Source organism: Amphibalanus amphitrite, unplaced genomic scaffold (assembly GCF_019059575.1).
Source record: "Amphibalanus amphitrite isolate SeventyFive unplaced genomic scaffold, NRLGWU_Aamphi_draft 000450F_arrow, whole genome shotgun sequence".
Taxonomy (NCBI): Eukaryota; Metazoa; Arthropoda; class Thecostraca; order Balanomorpha; family Balanidae; genus Amphibalanus; species Amphibalanus amphitrite.
In genome coordinates this window covers 335,421-350,449 of record NW_024881944.1, presented here as the reverse complement: position 1 = coordinate 350,449, position 15,029 = coordinate 335,421, and the positions used below count along the sequence as shown (strand labels likewise).

Below are 15,029 nucleotides of genomic sequence, written 5' to 3'. Positions count from 1 at the left end.
TTGACTCAGATACCATTGAAGCACACAGCATCTCAATATAGGTCTCGTCAGCTGCTATTGTTTGGATGAAATGTCCTGTAGATCTGACGGTCGTCCCCCGCTCCCCGTCCTCGCCCCGCCCACTGTCCTCCGAAGCGGCTTTGCAGGGAGTGGGGCGGCCACTGGGGAGGGGGGATAGGAGGGGGGGACTGTTAGACACGTGCGATTTGTGAGGACGGTACTTTTCTCTCGGTTAGGTGAGAGGGTGGTCTGTCTCACGTCTGCCATTCAGCATGAATGGTTCAGCCGACCCGTCATACTCCGTCCCATTGAACCAAACCATTCGGTTCAGCTGTGATATCTGGCTGTCTGATTCTACCCGAATTTCATGGTCCAGCCGCAATGTCTTGTCCAACTGATTTGAGCGAATGAGTTTATGGCAAAGGACAAAGGTTAAGTTGTTCGCAGGTCATTGATGGGAAAAATGTAATGTGAAAATGCCACACATCCTGCCCTGAGTGCCCCTGGGGCCGAGCAAGCGGTGGGCGTACTCCGTGCCAGTTACGAAAGCAGCTCACTGCCATTAATCTTCATCAAAGATGCCACTACATCAAAGGCATCAAAGGTCCGATGAGTTGGGCTGGGCTAGCAGCTCGGCTTGTTTGCCCCTGAGGGACGTCCCTGACCCATTCTCACACCCAATCCTTCCCACTAGCTACCATTGACCACTGAGCGGTGACCAATGACCACTGACCAGTGACCAGTGACCACTGACCACTGACCAGTGACCAGTGACCACTGACCACTGACCACAGAACTTCTCTCGGCCCCGCGTGACCTCGGTCCAGCGTCCACCGGGCGCCGCATATTCTAGACATGACGTCATCGCGCGACCCACCCACAGCTCTGGTGACGTCAGCTGACCCACCTCGATGACGTCATGTGTCACGTGACCCGGACAAGGTCACCGTTCCACGAACACCGAGAGACGTGCTGGCAACCATCGTATTTCGTCGCTCGGCAGGGCCTACGATATAGCGTGACCCTATCTCACGTAGGTATAGGCACGGCATACATCATGCCCATGATGGCGTGGCCATGGTGATTGCCCGTGCCTCTGAGCGAGATTGTTGAGGATTTTCCTAATCCCACATGCCCTTTTTGGAGAGCAAGCATCACGCCCGTGAGATCCGAGGCGTGTTTGGTGGGCGTGAGCATAGGCAATTGGCCGGGTTTGGAGAGACGGTTCGTCGCCCACCGTATCTGTTGTTGGGCAGCGCTCCCGTGGTTCTCGTGTGACTGCGGGGGGAGGGGAAGGGGAAGGGGAGGGGAGGTGGCCGTGACACAGTGGTGCGTATAATGACTGGTGATAATGGGCGCTCACTGCCACAGGCTCTGGGGCTCCGTTTGTTGTGTCGAAATTTGGACTCGGGCTGACTGGATGTGTCATGGCTCACAGGATTCGTGACGTCATTACTGTAACGATTTTTTTTTCATACGGCCTCACCGGTGTGTGCTTTGAGCTAAAATAGGTACTTTTCCTCTTTAGGAGGCAAGAGTTTCTTTGCTGATATAAACCATTTCATGTCTGAGATGCTAGTATCATAGTTTAGGTTTTATTCGATTACGCGGCACAAACAAAAGAAGCTGAAACTAAAACAGCGTTGGGTATCCGTGAAAACGGTGGCAGCATGTGGCAGGTTCTAGCCTCAACTCGTTTTCTGTTATTCATCACCTCTTTACGTCATACCGATGTGTTGAGTCAATCACAACCGATGATGAATCCTATAGCTTATTACCGATTCCATCCGCCATGGCCTCCGCCACAGCCGGAAACTGGCTGCATATACGGCACAGAGCAGCGATCGGCGATAGGCGCGGCCCCCTGGTGACGTCACGCTCTGCCCCTGATGACGTCACAGTGCTGACCGGTTCTCACCGGGCTAGGCAGGTCTGTACTGCGGTGCAGTGGAAATGGGGTGCATTTGAAACGGTGGCTGATGAAACAGGACATTTAATTTTGATATGAGTGATTGTGTAGGTGACGTGCTTGGTTGTGGTGTCAGAGCTCTGCAATAGGAGACGGAGAATGCTGACCAGATATATTCATAAAAATCGAACTGAATGAGTCAGGTGACTGATGACTCATGATCTCCCTTCGTCTGTTTGACTGCTGAGTCAGAAGGATATTCTGCATTTTTATCCAGTCAGAGCGTTTTCTACAACTGACGTTGAGTCAGCCAGTCCCCTGCCAGTCTATTTGACCTCGATGTCAGACGATCATCAGAGGTCTGCATAGTGCACATTACTGCATATACTGGGTGTTGACTGCTGACTTCTGAATCAGATAACTGCAAGTCAGATGACCAGAGGTAGATATTTGTCATAATCCCGGAGGGTGTTTTTCAGCACTTGGTGAATGGTAGTGTCGAATTCCAGCGTAGAAAAGCACATGTAGGTACGCTTTCCGAACAGCATCACTCTCCTCTCGACTTGCAAAGCAGTTTGTGTCTCAGCTGTAATTGGAGCAACCTCTGGAGCATTATTATATGGTAACCTTTGAATTTCAAAACCCCTAATTCTCCACCCCTCTAGATGATGCCTCATGCCGGTTCGGAGACCTGTCTTCCTTCGACCGACTGGGAAGTTTATAGTTCATCTGTAAGTGTTTTCCGCTCGTAAACTAACTGTCTGATAGTGTCTGAATCTGCTGCTTGCTGACATAGCCTCTCCCGTTGGGCGAATGACGACGACGAAGGTCTTGCTGACCACTGACCTTCCAGAGCACTCGCCGACATGTCATGCTAAATGTTACAGCCATAACCGCTGAGAAAGCTGGAACATCATCCATATCCGAACGACATTTTTACGCCTTGTTTCTCGGACTGGCCTCGTCCGGCGCGCTTCCCGTCTGCTCGTGTCCAGACATTTGCCGTTTATCATGGAGCTGTTAAAAAGCGGGCCGTGCCGTCTGTTGGCCGTCGTCGTCTGCTGTCTGTCTGGAGAGAGCTGGGGTAAAGCCCGGGGAGCTGTGCTGAATATTGGAGCTGGCTGCAGCAGAGACGACCGGGTGTGTTCCAGTTGAATTCTCTGAGAGGCGGAGTGATGCAACATGACTCTAATTAATGGCTGAGTGGCCCTAGTAAAATTGATATTTTCTTGCTTCATGCCAGTTGGGAATGGGATCATAAACAACTTCTATACGCGTGTTGTATGATTGTTGTGATACAACGCGATTGTTGTATTGTTGTTGTAATGGCTAGATGCTCTTTGACAGGGCCAATTAATCGGTTTACGAAGCCTAAACCTCCGTCTGATGCGTGTTTTTACGTCAAAATGGCGACTGAGCTGACTATTGGTATAGTCACTACTCACTGACGTGTAGCCATTTGTGATATTATGCCCACATGACCAGAGTGCACTCGACAGTTCGGTGGACGGCCGCGTCGTCTGGCGTCGCTGGGTCACGCACGTGTGATCGGTCACGCTCCATCGGATAGGTCACGCACTCGTCCGACGCTGCGCCCGGGTGGTCGATTTGTCGCGAACGCGGCGCGCTCGGCACGTCTGCAAGATAGAAATCGGCGGCGTATCTGTCCCTGGGGCGAGCCCTGAGGCGGCGGACGTCGACCGGGCTCTGCCGAGGATCCGCTCTCTCTTGGCTCGACGGGAGGTAGTCTGAGTTTATGGCTGCTCTCTTGGCTGGTGACGTGTGTGCGGAGCCGTATAGCAGCTAACGGCGAAAGTTGCGCTTCGAAGGGCCGACAGCCAGACAATGGTCCTGTCATTGGAAGTTTCCAGTCCAGCCGCGACGAAAATTTGTCGATGGCTGTCGAGATTTAGTTTCAATCAGGAAGGAGTCAGGAGGCGTCTTTAAGGAGACATGTTCGTAGTTAGCTTTCCTTTTTGCATGAGAGGCTCTCAAACTTAGATAAACGGGCTTACGCAATCCCAGTTTTGTTGAAGAGCTGTTATAGCTGAATTCACTTGGCAAAAACTGAAGGGCTAATGAAGCAATGAACATATGCCGTTCGGTCCTTTTTGTTTCCTAGTCTTTGTTATTCCCCAAAGTAAATAAGAATAAGTTACATCCCTTTCTCGTTATCACTGACCAAAACAAGATTTGGACATGAACACTAAGCGCTTGAACAGTATTGTGTGCTGAGTGCGCAGCAGCTGTCCTTGCAAATGCAATCAGGCCCAGGATGGAGCCAATTGTATGCAATGAAGTTGCCAATGATGCAGCGCGCTGCGACCGTCTGCCAACTGACGCAAGGTGACGTTAAAATCGTCCATGCTACGGGTCATGTCGTCACACCTCATCGCTGATTGGTGGTGTCAGGACAACGTCATGGGTGTGGAAACAGCGGCCGAAGGCGGAACAGAAGGGGCGGCCTACCTGTCAGAAGTGCTCCGAGACGAGCCTGAGCCTCGACCAGCCAGGAGCTGCCAGATTTGTGACGTCACATTGACGTAATGTGGCCTATCTACACCTGGGTAGGCTCTGTCGGCAGTCTGCGGTCTGCGCATCAGTCTGTCCCGAATTAGATGGTTTATTTAGGCGTGCAGGCGATAAACTGCATCACGTTTGGTGGGGCTGCGCCAATCCAAAATCCGCCCATGAGCCCTGACCGAAGCGCCCGCTACCACTGATCTGAAATAAAAAGCGCTTTTCGAAGGTGGCTTCTAATTCTGTTTCGTCAGGCCCTGTCCATTTCTTGGCAGATGTATTTTAACTGATGATATGTTCCTCATTGCTGACATATTATCAACTGACATCTGTCTGAAGTTTCCAGACTACCGTGACCGTTCTCGACATTTTTGACATTTAATTAATAACGCTGTGACGTTTCTGGCGATATTGGGACACATGTGACGCGCCGTGACGTTGCGGTATGCGCTCCTTCGCGCAGCATTTTGTGACGTGCGCCACTTCTGGCGTGAAAAGCGGACCACTGCTAACGAGCCGATGACCAGTGAACTGTGTCGGACAAATACCGCGGGCGTCAGCACTCTCTGAGAGAAGTTGAACGGCGACGGTCAGAAGCGTAGAAAAAATCGGTGCGACACCAAATAATTTTTAATCTAACAATCTTCGAATACGTGTTTCAAAAAGGAAAGCAAGTTTTCTGCTTTTCCAGCTCCCACTTGCATTTCTTTGGAAATATCGCACATTGGAAATAAAGCGTAGATTTTCATGCCTTTGCCTTTTCATGCCTTTTCATGCCTTTTTTGCAGTTTTTACTAACGTTTTGCTTACTTTAAACTATATCATTATGTGGTCCCTTACAAACTGCCAGTATTAACTTGTGAAAATGTGGCTTCTTGATAGGCGATAGCTATCATTTTATTGCGCAGATCGATTGTTACCTAAGGCATTTAAGCTTTGTAGTGTGTCCAGTATTCCACTCAGGTATGCTGGCCAATAAATTGATGGCGGTCGCCGTGTGCACTGTGCACTGTGTGCGTGAGTTACTGCTGCGTGCCGGTGCAGCGTGTGCCGCGTGAAACACCGCCCGTGGCCGCCGTCACGCGCTGCGGGGGTGCCCACTCGTCTGCTGAACCCACGTGTCTGTGTGGTGACCTGACCGGCGGCACCGCTGGTCTGACCACGTGACCAGACCAGCCGAACTGGGCCGGGCTGGGCCACCGGTACAGCCGACTCCCTCGGCGATAACGGTGGTGTAGGATTCTGCAATAGACGATTCCGCCTAAATTTATCTCCTCTCCTTGCAGAGGCGACCCCATTTATAGTGCCGAGGACTTTCGTTCTTCCCTGTCTAAATTTGTGTAGGAATCCCTGCTTGCCCTAGCTCGATTGCGACTTTTAATAAGTGTTTATTGCTGTGCAGTGTGAGCAGTGTGGAAACGCTTGGGCCGTTTTTGTTTTGGTCGTCGTCTTTGATTGATCCAGGAGACCTTTTTTCAGTGATTGCTTTTCTTTGATTACTACGTTTTGACTTGTTGGGTGGTCCTTGAGAAGTGCGATTGAGTGCTATCGAACAACTTGTCGGTATTGTAATATCGCGATAAGCTTTTCTGTCTGTTACGTAATCTGAATGAAGGAATGAATGACTTATCTGATGCTGAATGAATGAAAACTTACCTTCGCCAGTTACGCAACATTCTTTAACAAGTCGTTATTGGATCCGAATATGCGGCTCCACAGGAAAGTCGTCAATGGATCCGAATCCACGCGTAGGTGTGGATTGTGGATCTCGTAATGCGTAGTTAACTATCGTTGCACGTCAGGATGTGACGTAAAAAAGCTGTGTTAAAAGAGAGATTGATTTCCGACAAATAAATAAGATACGATCATACGCGGTAAGAAGGACAGATGATAATTGTCACTTCACAATACGTGCTTTTACGTCTTTGCTGGTCCGTCCTGCCGTCCTGGCCTCCACGATCTACGCGACAATATACGCCACGTGCCGTTTATTTTCCTATACCGGTGACAATCCCCCACATAACGGTGTCATACCGGTGCAACAATTCATTTGTCCTTCGGTCCACCACTGAACGAGTTGACGTGCGATCGTTGCTGACTCAGGTCTCTGGGACCGCACACAATAGTTGAGGCCGTTACAACACACTGTTCTGGCTTTCACAGCCTGCCTTTAGTTACTTCTGGCTTATGGGATTTCTTGGGAACGGGTCGCTTATGCTGTCACGTCTGAGTGACAACCGCCTTTAGAGAAAAGTCGGCGTTTTTTTTCTGTGAAGGTACGTTTTTTATCGTAGTTTTCTTCCAACTAAAGATGTTTTAAGATGACATCTTTTTCGAACGGCTAACCATTCATCTAAACGGCTCAGCCTTACACGGCACCTTTCGTCCTTTTTGGTCTTGAAAAAGGTGCATATGTAATCGCGTTCTTCTGAATCAGGGCTGTCTATCATGTTTTATGGTGTTCCGTGAAAAAAGCAATAATAACGAGGCATAAAAACTTAAAGAAGGTAAGAATAGCCTCCACATCATGGTAATTTACATCAGTCTGAGTTGAGCATATTTAAATCGCCCAACAATCAGCCGAAATGTCATCTCACAAAAAATGACTCATTTGACCGAGGTCAAAGAGATGACCTCTGTTTGTTCCGCGAGTCTCTCTATCGCGGTATGCACCCTCCCCCTGTTTCGGAATGATCCAACGTGTATTGTATTGTATTGAACAATCATGAGCGATCCACATTCTAAAAGTGCGTGGCGATTACTGCTCAGAATCCGTATGTCTATATGATCCACTGATTCAGCTTACCCGGCGCATTGGACCAGCTGGGAATATATTGGTCTGAACAGCGGACTGCATGCCCAACCCTGACCTTCTCTGGGCCTGGAGAGCAGGCCAATCGATTCCAGCTGGTGAATGGCTGCGGCGAATTCAGAGCGACGGGTGCGGCCAATTCCACGTCCCGGGCGGGATTTGCACACACTAGGCCGGGCTTGGACAGTCGAGGTGTCCAGAAATTCATTCTGGTTCAATCGATTCTGCATCCTGCCATACGAATGCCTATTGCCTGAGAACCTCCTGAGCTACATATTTCTTATAAATAAATAAAAGATGGCACATTTTAAAGAGTTATAACATTTGGTCCTAAACTATGATGCAAGATTTTACGAAACTGACTAACCGGTCAGAATTTCTCTGTCATAATTTGACATTTGGGAGCATATGTAATGCAGTTTCCATTATCTGCCTTACTGTTCAACTCAGCCCAATGTATTATGTATGTGTTGTGTGCGTCAGTGTTGTGAACTGCTTTACATTTCGCCCGCTTGATGAAAGTTGCACGATGCTGTGCCTGACGTGTTTTTCTCTGCGTCTACGGCATTGAACATAAACCAGTGCGTGCGCCTGACTTGTTTTTCTTTGCGTCGTTAGGATCAAGCGTATTCTCATTTCTCAGTGCCAACTTATTTGCCTTGCTTCCACAAAATGTACCTTACTCTCAGCGTTGACTATTTCACTTTGCGTTCACAGGACCAGACGTACCCGACCCACCACGTTATCCAGCCGGAGGTACCGCCTGGATCCTTCACACGACGGCTCTCCATCAGAAAATCGCGCAAAAAACGCAAGGTAGGTCGGCCAGTCTGCCGCACACATCCACTCTAGAGCTTTGGTATCGGTGGTTTCGATTGAATTTGATGGTCATGAGTCCAGGGTTGTATACGACTCAATCAATAGCAATCAATTCAATCACGACAAATTTGGGAAACCAATCAAATCAATCAAGTCAAAGCAGCTTTTGGGAATTGATTCAATCGACTCAAACGCGACAATGAAAGGAATCAATCAACTCAATCAAACGACTCAAACCAAGATATACATTAGGTTTTTTGCCCCACCAACTTGGAAAAGTGTCCATAGCAGTCTGGTGTACCTACCTACCTACCTACCTACAGAAGAAACAAAAATATTGTCATTTAAAATTATAAATTGCCATGCCATTCAAAGTTTCTATGTAATAAGGAAGGATACCTAGTGATGGACAGGTGGATCATGATATTGAGGTTCAATGGGTAGAATTGGAGCAGAAGTTTCATTTAATGGGTGCAAAATAACCCAGTAGTTGACTTCAACAAACGCCCCTTAACCCAAATCACCACCTTTCACCTAAAAGTTGTCAATTTAATTTTGACCATATTCCAGCTAAGTCATCAGGCCATCTACCCCATGTAAAGCCCCAGTCTGTCTCTTATGTGAGTTATGCGGAGCTCTTCTGAATTGAACCCTGAACATAATGAAACTAGCTAGGTTACATGCCACACTGACACCATATTGATATGAAAGCGTTGAAAATGTGCTACAAATTTGACAACTTCATTAGGTATGCTTTATGAAGACAGCAGGAAAGCAGGTAGGTACCTACTTACCTGCCTAGATGTGTCACTGGCTACCAACAGTACCAACGAAGGTAGATAGGTTAGTTATATGTGAAGAATTCAAAACATTTTATTTCAATACAATTTGAAACTGTTAGGACTGGGGGATAGGGATGAGCATTAAAAATATTAAAAGGAAATGGAAAGGACAGGGACTCTGGAACCACAGGATAAGTTAACCCGCGCCCCACTGGGGTCTGTGTATAACACGCCCTACTGGGGGGGGGGGGGGGGCTATTCATAGCCCCCCCTCCTAACTCCGAAACTACTGGGCCGATCGTCAAAATTCAAACGGCGTCTGATAGCCCCGGAAAAACTGTCGAGCGAAACCTAATTTCATTGACCTCGAGGTCACCGATGACGTCACAGGTCAGGTCAAAGTAAAAATTATTAGCACTTTGGCTTGTTCACATTTTGGGCTCTGGCCGCCGTCTTACAAGTCAGATCAGGCTCATTTTTGGTTTCCACACTCGTGAACAGATGCTCTAGATACCTTGAGGGTACCAAACTTGTACTTTGATTTTCAGGTCAGGGTCAGGTCATCACAGGTCACGAAAATATTATATCATGCGTCGGTCACGTGACACATGTTTTATGGTCCATTTAGGCCATAGATTTCGAATTTGATGTCGTCTATGTCATTCGAGGTCATTTTGAGTCGAATTTAGCTTAGGTCAGGTCACTTTCAGGTCAAAAAAGGTCAAATTTTGAAGTTGAAATTTTTCAACAAAAAAGGTGTCTATTGGATGCAGTTTGAGCTCAGGAACACGATGGTGCCATTTATATTGGTGTACGATGCCAAATACGTACTAAAAAATTGGTTTGAAAAATTAATAATTGTGAATTTTTTGCAATAATGCGTATAACTTGGCCATTTTTGAAGATATTTAGCTAAAACTTGCTAGAGTTAGTCATAATCATGCGTTCTGTCACATATATTCCGATTTTTTCGAAAAGTCAAAAACCTTTTGAAAAAAATATAAAAATATAAATTTTGAATATTATTATATAAAATTTTCGAAATTTTCAAAATTTTGAAAATCCGAGATGGCAGTTTGATAGCGCGATCAATTCTGAGTTCTTTCATGCAAAGAAATTGGATCTAGCTTAAAAACTGAGCTCTTGGGAGCGATTGCCGTGGTTCAATGTTTTGCGTCGAAATCGGACGAACATGACGTCACTCTGACGTCATTTCCGGCCGACCTATGGTAGCTACGAAGTTCAAATTTTGACACAAGGTGTCAAATTGATGCAGCCGAAGGTACTGAAAGTTTGGCGTCGATCCGTCAAGCGGTTTGGAAGTTATTGCAGAAAAACGGGAGGGGGGGGGGCTATAAATAGCCCCCCCCCCAGTGGGGCGCGGGTTAAGGACAAAGGTAGAAGAACAAGGAAAATTAAATGCCGTTGGTGCGACTGCGAAAAACAAAGAAAACGTTTTGCCAAGAAGTATGCTAAGCTTTTATAAATCCTTATCTACGTCTTTTGATTTTTTGGTAAGATGACGTCATTGGTTATCATGTACCTACTGTAGTATGGTAGATCGTCATAAAATAAATCGGTTGTACAACACCAATTTCGTTTTAATTATTATTTCATTTGAAATAAAACCACTTAATAATATTCGGTAAAATATTTTAAGGAAAATGAAATATATTAAATATGTTATGCCTAGGCTCTCAGGAAAAAAGGATCAACAAACGTTCTGCTGCAAATTAAACAATGCAGCAAATTAGCTATTAATGTAAACGTAATTAGCGAAACGAAAACGGCGCTTTTGTTTCAGTTATTTTTGTGGGGGTTATTTATAGAGTTCAGTGGGTTGTTTCTGAGGAGATGTGGAGATGTGAATTAGTAATTAATCACACTTTATTAGTATATAGGGACTTGCACTTTATCATCTGGATTAAAAAAAAAGTTTCCTGCTGAGTGCAGAAAGGTAGGTAGGTGCATCGCCAGGTTCTATCACAGAATTGGAGCAGTTATTGCAGTTGAAAGTCAAAGTTGGCTGTTCATGTTTAGGCCCTGTTCTTTATTTGGCCATCTACCCCATATTGCAGTTATGATGACAAGCAGTTTTCAGTGTAGTTTTGTGATCTTTGATGTCATCAATTGGTGTCATTATTTTTTCGTCAACTAAAACTTATTTCAACTTTCCATTCAATCGACTCAATCATACGACTCACTCTAATTTTCGGGAATCAAATCAGTCAACCAGTCGCTAAAGTCAAACGAGTCAGTCAACTAGTCATCTCGAAAAGTCAATCGACTCAATCCAATCAACTCAAAATACGCGTTGAATCAAATCAATCAATTCAATCGACTTGATTGGTATACAACCCTGGTCATGACATCCAGAACCCTGTTCAAATGCAGTTTAGCTGAAATGCAGCGGAACAACGTAATTGGTAGGTACTGTCTGTTGTCTAGTGCAAGCAATGTTTAAGCTTGCGATGACTCAGGCGAGACCTTAAGTTGAGTTTTGCTCAGTCCCGTAAATGAAACTGTGGACCTTTGACCAGAAAGCTATCATTCCATTTGTGGAGTGGGCATTATCTGAAGCACGCGTGTTTACCTATTACTAATACCGATTAGAACCATGTGCAGACTTTTCAGCCGTCTCCTAGCTGAGTATCCTCTGACCCCGAGGTCACTTTAGGGTCCATTGGCGACCCCGAGTACGTCCCCACTTCAGCAGGCCACTCCGCCTCACAGAGCAGTATCGTGTACCGTGATGATAGTCGCATGTCGTCCACCTGCTTTTAACACGGCTCGTTAATGAGGGTCATCATGGCGAGCTGGTAGACACGCTGCAGAAACAACTTCATCACATTTGGACAAGAAATTAGACACGGTGCACCAACAGCTTCATCACATTTAGGCTGCAATGCCATCCTCGTGTGAAGTGCTTCAAAGGCTCGGACACAGCTCTGAATAAAAATATAGTATTATGCTGTTAAGACTTAAGACTTAAGACTGTAGTTTTATGTATAGTGTAATCCGTGTGCCGTGCTGAACTGCTGAAAAATATCAAATTCTTGCGCTGGGCGCGCAGCAGGCCGGCACTTTGTGCAAAACATCCCGCTATGAGTCAACATGGCGATTATGTTTCAGTGTAGCTGTCGAGTTGGTTACCTCTTACCAGTGCGTGATTCATAGTCAGCCTGTTTCAGCTCTGAACGTCGATTTAGTTGCGGTCGACTGTGACTAAGTATGATATTAGTTAGATCATGCTATCGCTCGTTACGGAATGTCCAGCTGTATTGGGGTAGGCTGGACTGAAGAGACGATAAAACCGGAAAAATATGTAACTCTACTCAGGCCTCAGGGTATAGGTTGAATTAGACTCTACTCTCTGAACAGCGATAGGCAGCTCCGGACGGGTTCGACAGCAAGGGGGCGAGCTTTGAAGCGAACCTTCTTCAGCACTGCCCGAATTATGGAAGTTCTTTTTATGACGCAAATGAAATTAAGCGACCATTTTTAAGGATCGTCTCCTTTAAATTGTCCGTAGCGCAGGCTTGATACAAGCTTAGTTTTATGTTGAAAGCGAGACCCTATCAGGAGCAGCCGAAACTACGAAAGTTAATCCTCCAAAGAAGATGCAGAGTAGAGTTGCAAAATTTCCCCCAAAGGCTGCTACCGGCACCGCCCCGCCCCACAAAAATTTTCTGGGATACCGGCATGCTACCACGACCCAAGCAAAAACACCACCAAATTACCGGCATACTAAAAAAAACTGCAATGTTGATTCCAGCTTACCCCTACAAGAGATGCCACACTTTGGCAATTTCAGTACCCATCCCATCCCAGTTCCCACCCAGCAGCCACCCAATGTCCAACCTAACTACGAACAGGATGATTTTGGCTCAGTTGGCCCCACAAATACCCACAATTTTGAAACTCAGTTCCAGTCTATAACTGTTAAAATATCACGTGTAATCAAAGAGGCATTGCCTACAAAAAAGCAGTAAGAAAAAAAGCATAAAAAAGCAATGACAAAAATAACTTAAATTACTGAATTGTTTCTGAAGACTGGACAGTTCAAGATAGCAGTAATCACATTAACATTTCAGAGGTGTTCTACTATTCCACATTCTCCTAAAATGTTGCAGGAACCTACCAACCAAAATCAAATTTTGACATCTAGATGGCCACAACATAAAAAGTACCTACAGATTCGGCCATGTGCCTGAGGAAGCGAGATCAACACCTTTTTTTTCCTTTTCGCCATGGCTTGCTGGCTCATGAATAAGATACGAATCATTTGAAAAATGTGAAAAACTCACTTGTCCTGAGAACAGTCACAAAATAATATGCATAAAAACGATATAATACCCGCTTTCTCGAAGAATCTTCCTCTCCAAACACAAGGTTATAAACTATCAAAGATTTCGAAACAGATGCGCCATAATAACAGAGACTTTTAACCAGCTGATTAAATTGCTGCAAAAAAAGTTTCTGAACTGTAGCAAACTGCCTCATAAATGATTTGTTGATGTAAATGATCCAAAACGATATTGAATTCTGATGTAATCAACATTGTGAGTTTAGTTCACTACAAGAAAATGCATTCCCTTTCAGGAATTAAACCAAAAAGGCATACGAATAAATATTACGTCATCATCTTACATCCTTCCATCAGGGGAGAGAAGATCTAAAAAGTCAATCCTTGGTTCCCCTGTTATTCTGCGCCACTTTGTTTATTTTGTATGCATATTGTGTTTTCTTGTAAAGATGAGACAAAATGCCAGTTTATTTGATTTTCATTTCATTTTTGGGACTAAAGTCAGGCTCAGGGCTACCTAATACCTGCCTTTTCAGCTGGATTTTCAGTGTCAAGTTCTTTGTAGAGTATCTCAGACCACATCTCAGCACTCAAGGCCAGTTCCCAAACAGTGTGTTTTGTGGTGTTTTGATTCTGCCTTTTCCTCTAGGGAACGTTGTCATGAACATTTATTTATTTTGTTGTATTTTACCTATTACATACCATTAGATTTACTGATTGATCGAGCTTTTGCAGCATGAATAAGTGTTCTTCCATTTATTGACCACAGTAGATTCTTGACAATCCTAATTATAACGAAACCTGTGAATCGCTGAGCTCCATGTGTTATCCCTACCCTTAGCAATGTAACTTCTACCACAAAATGTATTTTGCAGTGGCTAATATTGCTGTTATTATAATTTGATAGCCTCTTAGTGCCCAAAGTTTAAACCATATGCTGATATTTTCTATTTTTGTGCAAAATCAAAAATACTGGCATGCTACCGGCAAGACATGCCAGATACCACGAAAAAACCTGCGGTAGTGAAAATTTACCGGCATGCCAGTAGTGCGGTAGGGAAACTTTGCAACTCTAATGCAGAGGAGTGCGATTTGTTCCCAGAACGTGAATTTTATGTTATAACATAACATGCGCATTGAAAATATCAGAGGTTTGGTGACATTTGATCAATGCAGTTGCTAACAGTCATCCGTAAACCAATGGTAGCTGCTCGCTAACTTTGTGTATTAATTGGTTACACGGGGGCGAAGGCCGGAAACCTCCCGAGATTCGACCATTGTTCACCGCAGGTTTTCCGTTCAACCGGCGGTGTATTGGGAAATGTTCCACGATCTGGGATAAGACGTCGGCTGATTTTCCGATTTTCCGTCTCTCTCGCCCACGCTCCAGTTCTCTGAGCGTGGTCGGCAGTTTTCTGTCGGGCTGTGCTATGTGCTATGTGTGCTGTGCTGTGCGCTATACGGTTGTGGGTTGTGGTGCAGTGCAGTGAGCTCGTTGCTTCAGCTGGAACCGGTGTCAGGCCGTAGCCCTGGTAGCCGTGGAGTCGATTTCCCTTGGGTAAGTGCCAGCTCAGCTTCCCCAGTAAGTGCCAGTTTCCTTTCTGCAGGCGTCAGATAAAACCATTACCCGTGGGATAGATTTAAGGCCGCCCCACACTGGACCTCGCATGCGAGTTGCGAGTTTTTGGGTTTTCGGGTTTCTTCAAAATTAAATAAAACAATCTAAGCTGAGTGACCGACACTACCATCTAACAAGCGAGTCTGCATGTGTTTAGCTTGCGAGCCGCCTTGCATAGCATTCCAAAAGTTGATTTTGAGTCAACTTTCGATTTTTCTCGCTGCGAGGTCTGCGAGTTCTGCGAGGTTTGCGGGTTTTTCCTT

The 15,029-nt window shown here is 45.7% G+C and overlaps 1 protein-coding gene across 5 annotated transcripts in view; it reads left to right on the top strand.

The window, feature by feature from the left end:
• The window catches only part of LOC122391704 (protein numb-like), a 76,482-nt gene that overhangs the window by 16,492 nt on the left and 44,961 nt on the right, over window positions 1–15,029 (top strand). For 4 of the 5 annotated variants that reach the window (XM_043385892.1, XM_043385893.1, XM_043385894.1 and 1 more), the window contains one exon: window positions 7,959–8,057. In XM_043385892.1, coding sequence (XP_043241827.1) covers window positions 7,959–8,057 — 99 coding nt within the window. Of the gene's footprint in view, window positions 1–7,958; window positions 8,058–14,541; window positions 14,707–15,029 lie in introns of those variants that run through there. The other variant, XM_043385896.1, reaches the window with a different exon arrangement.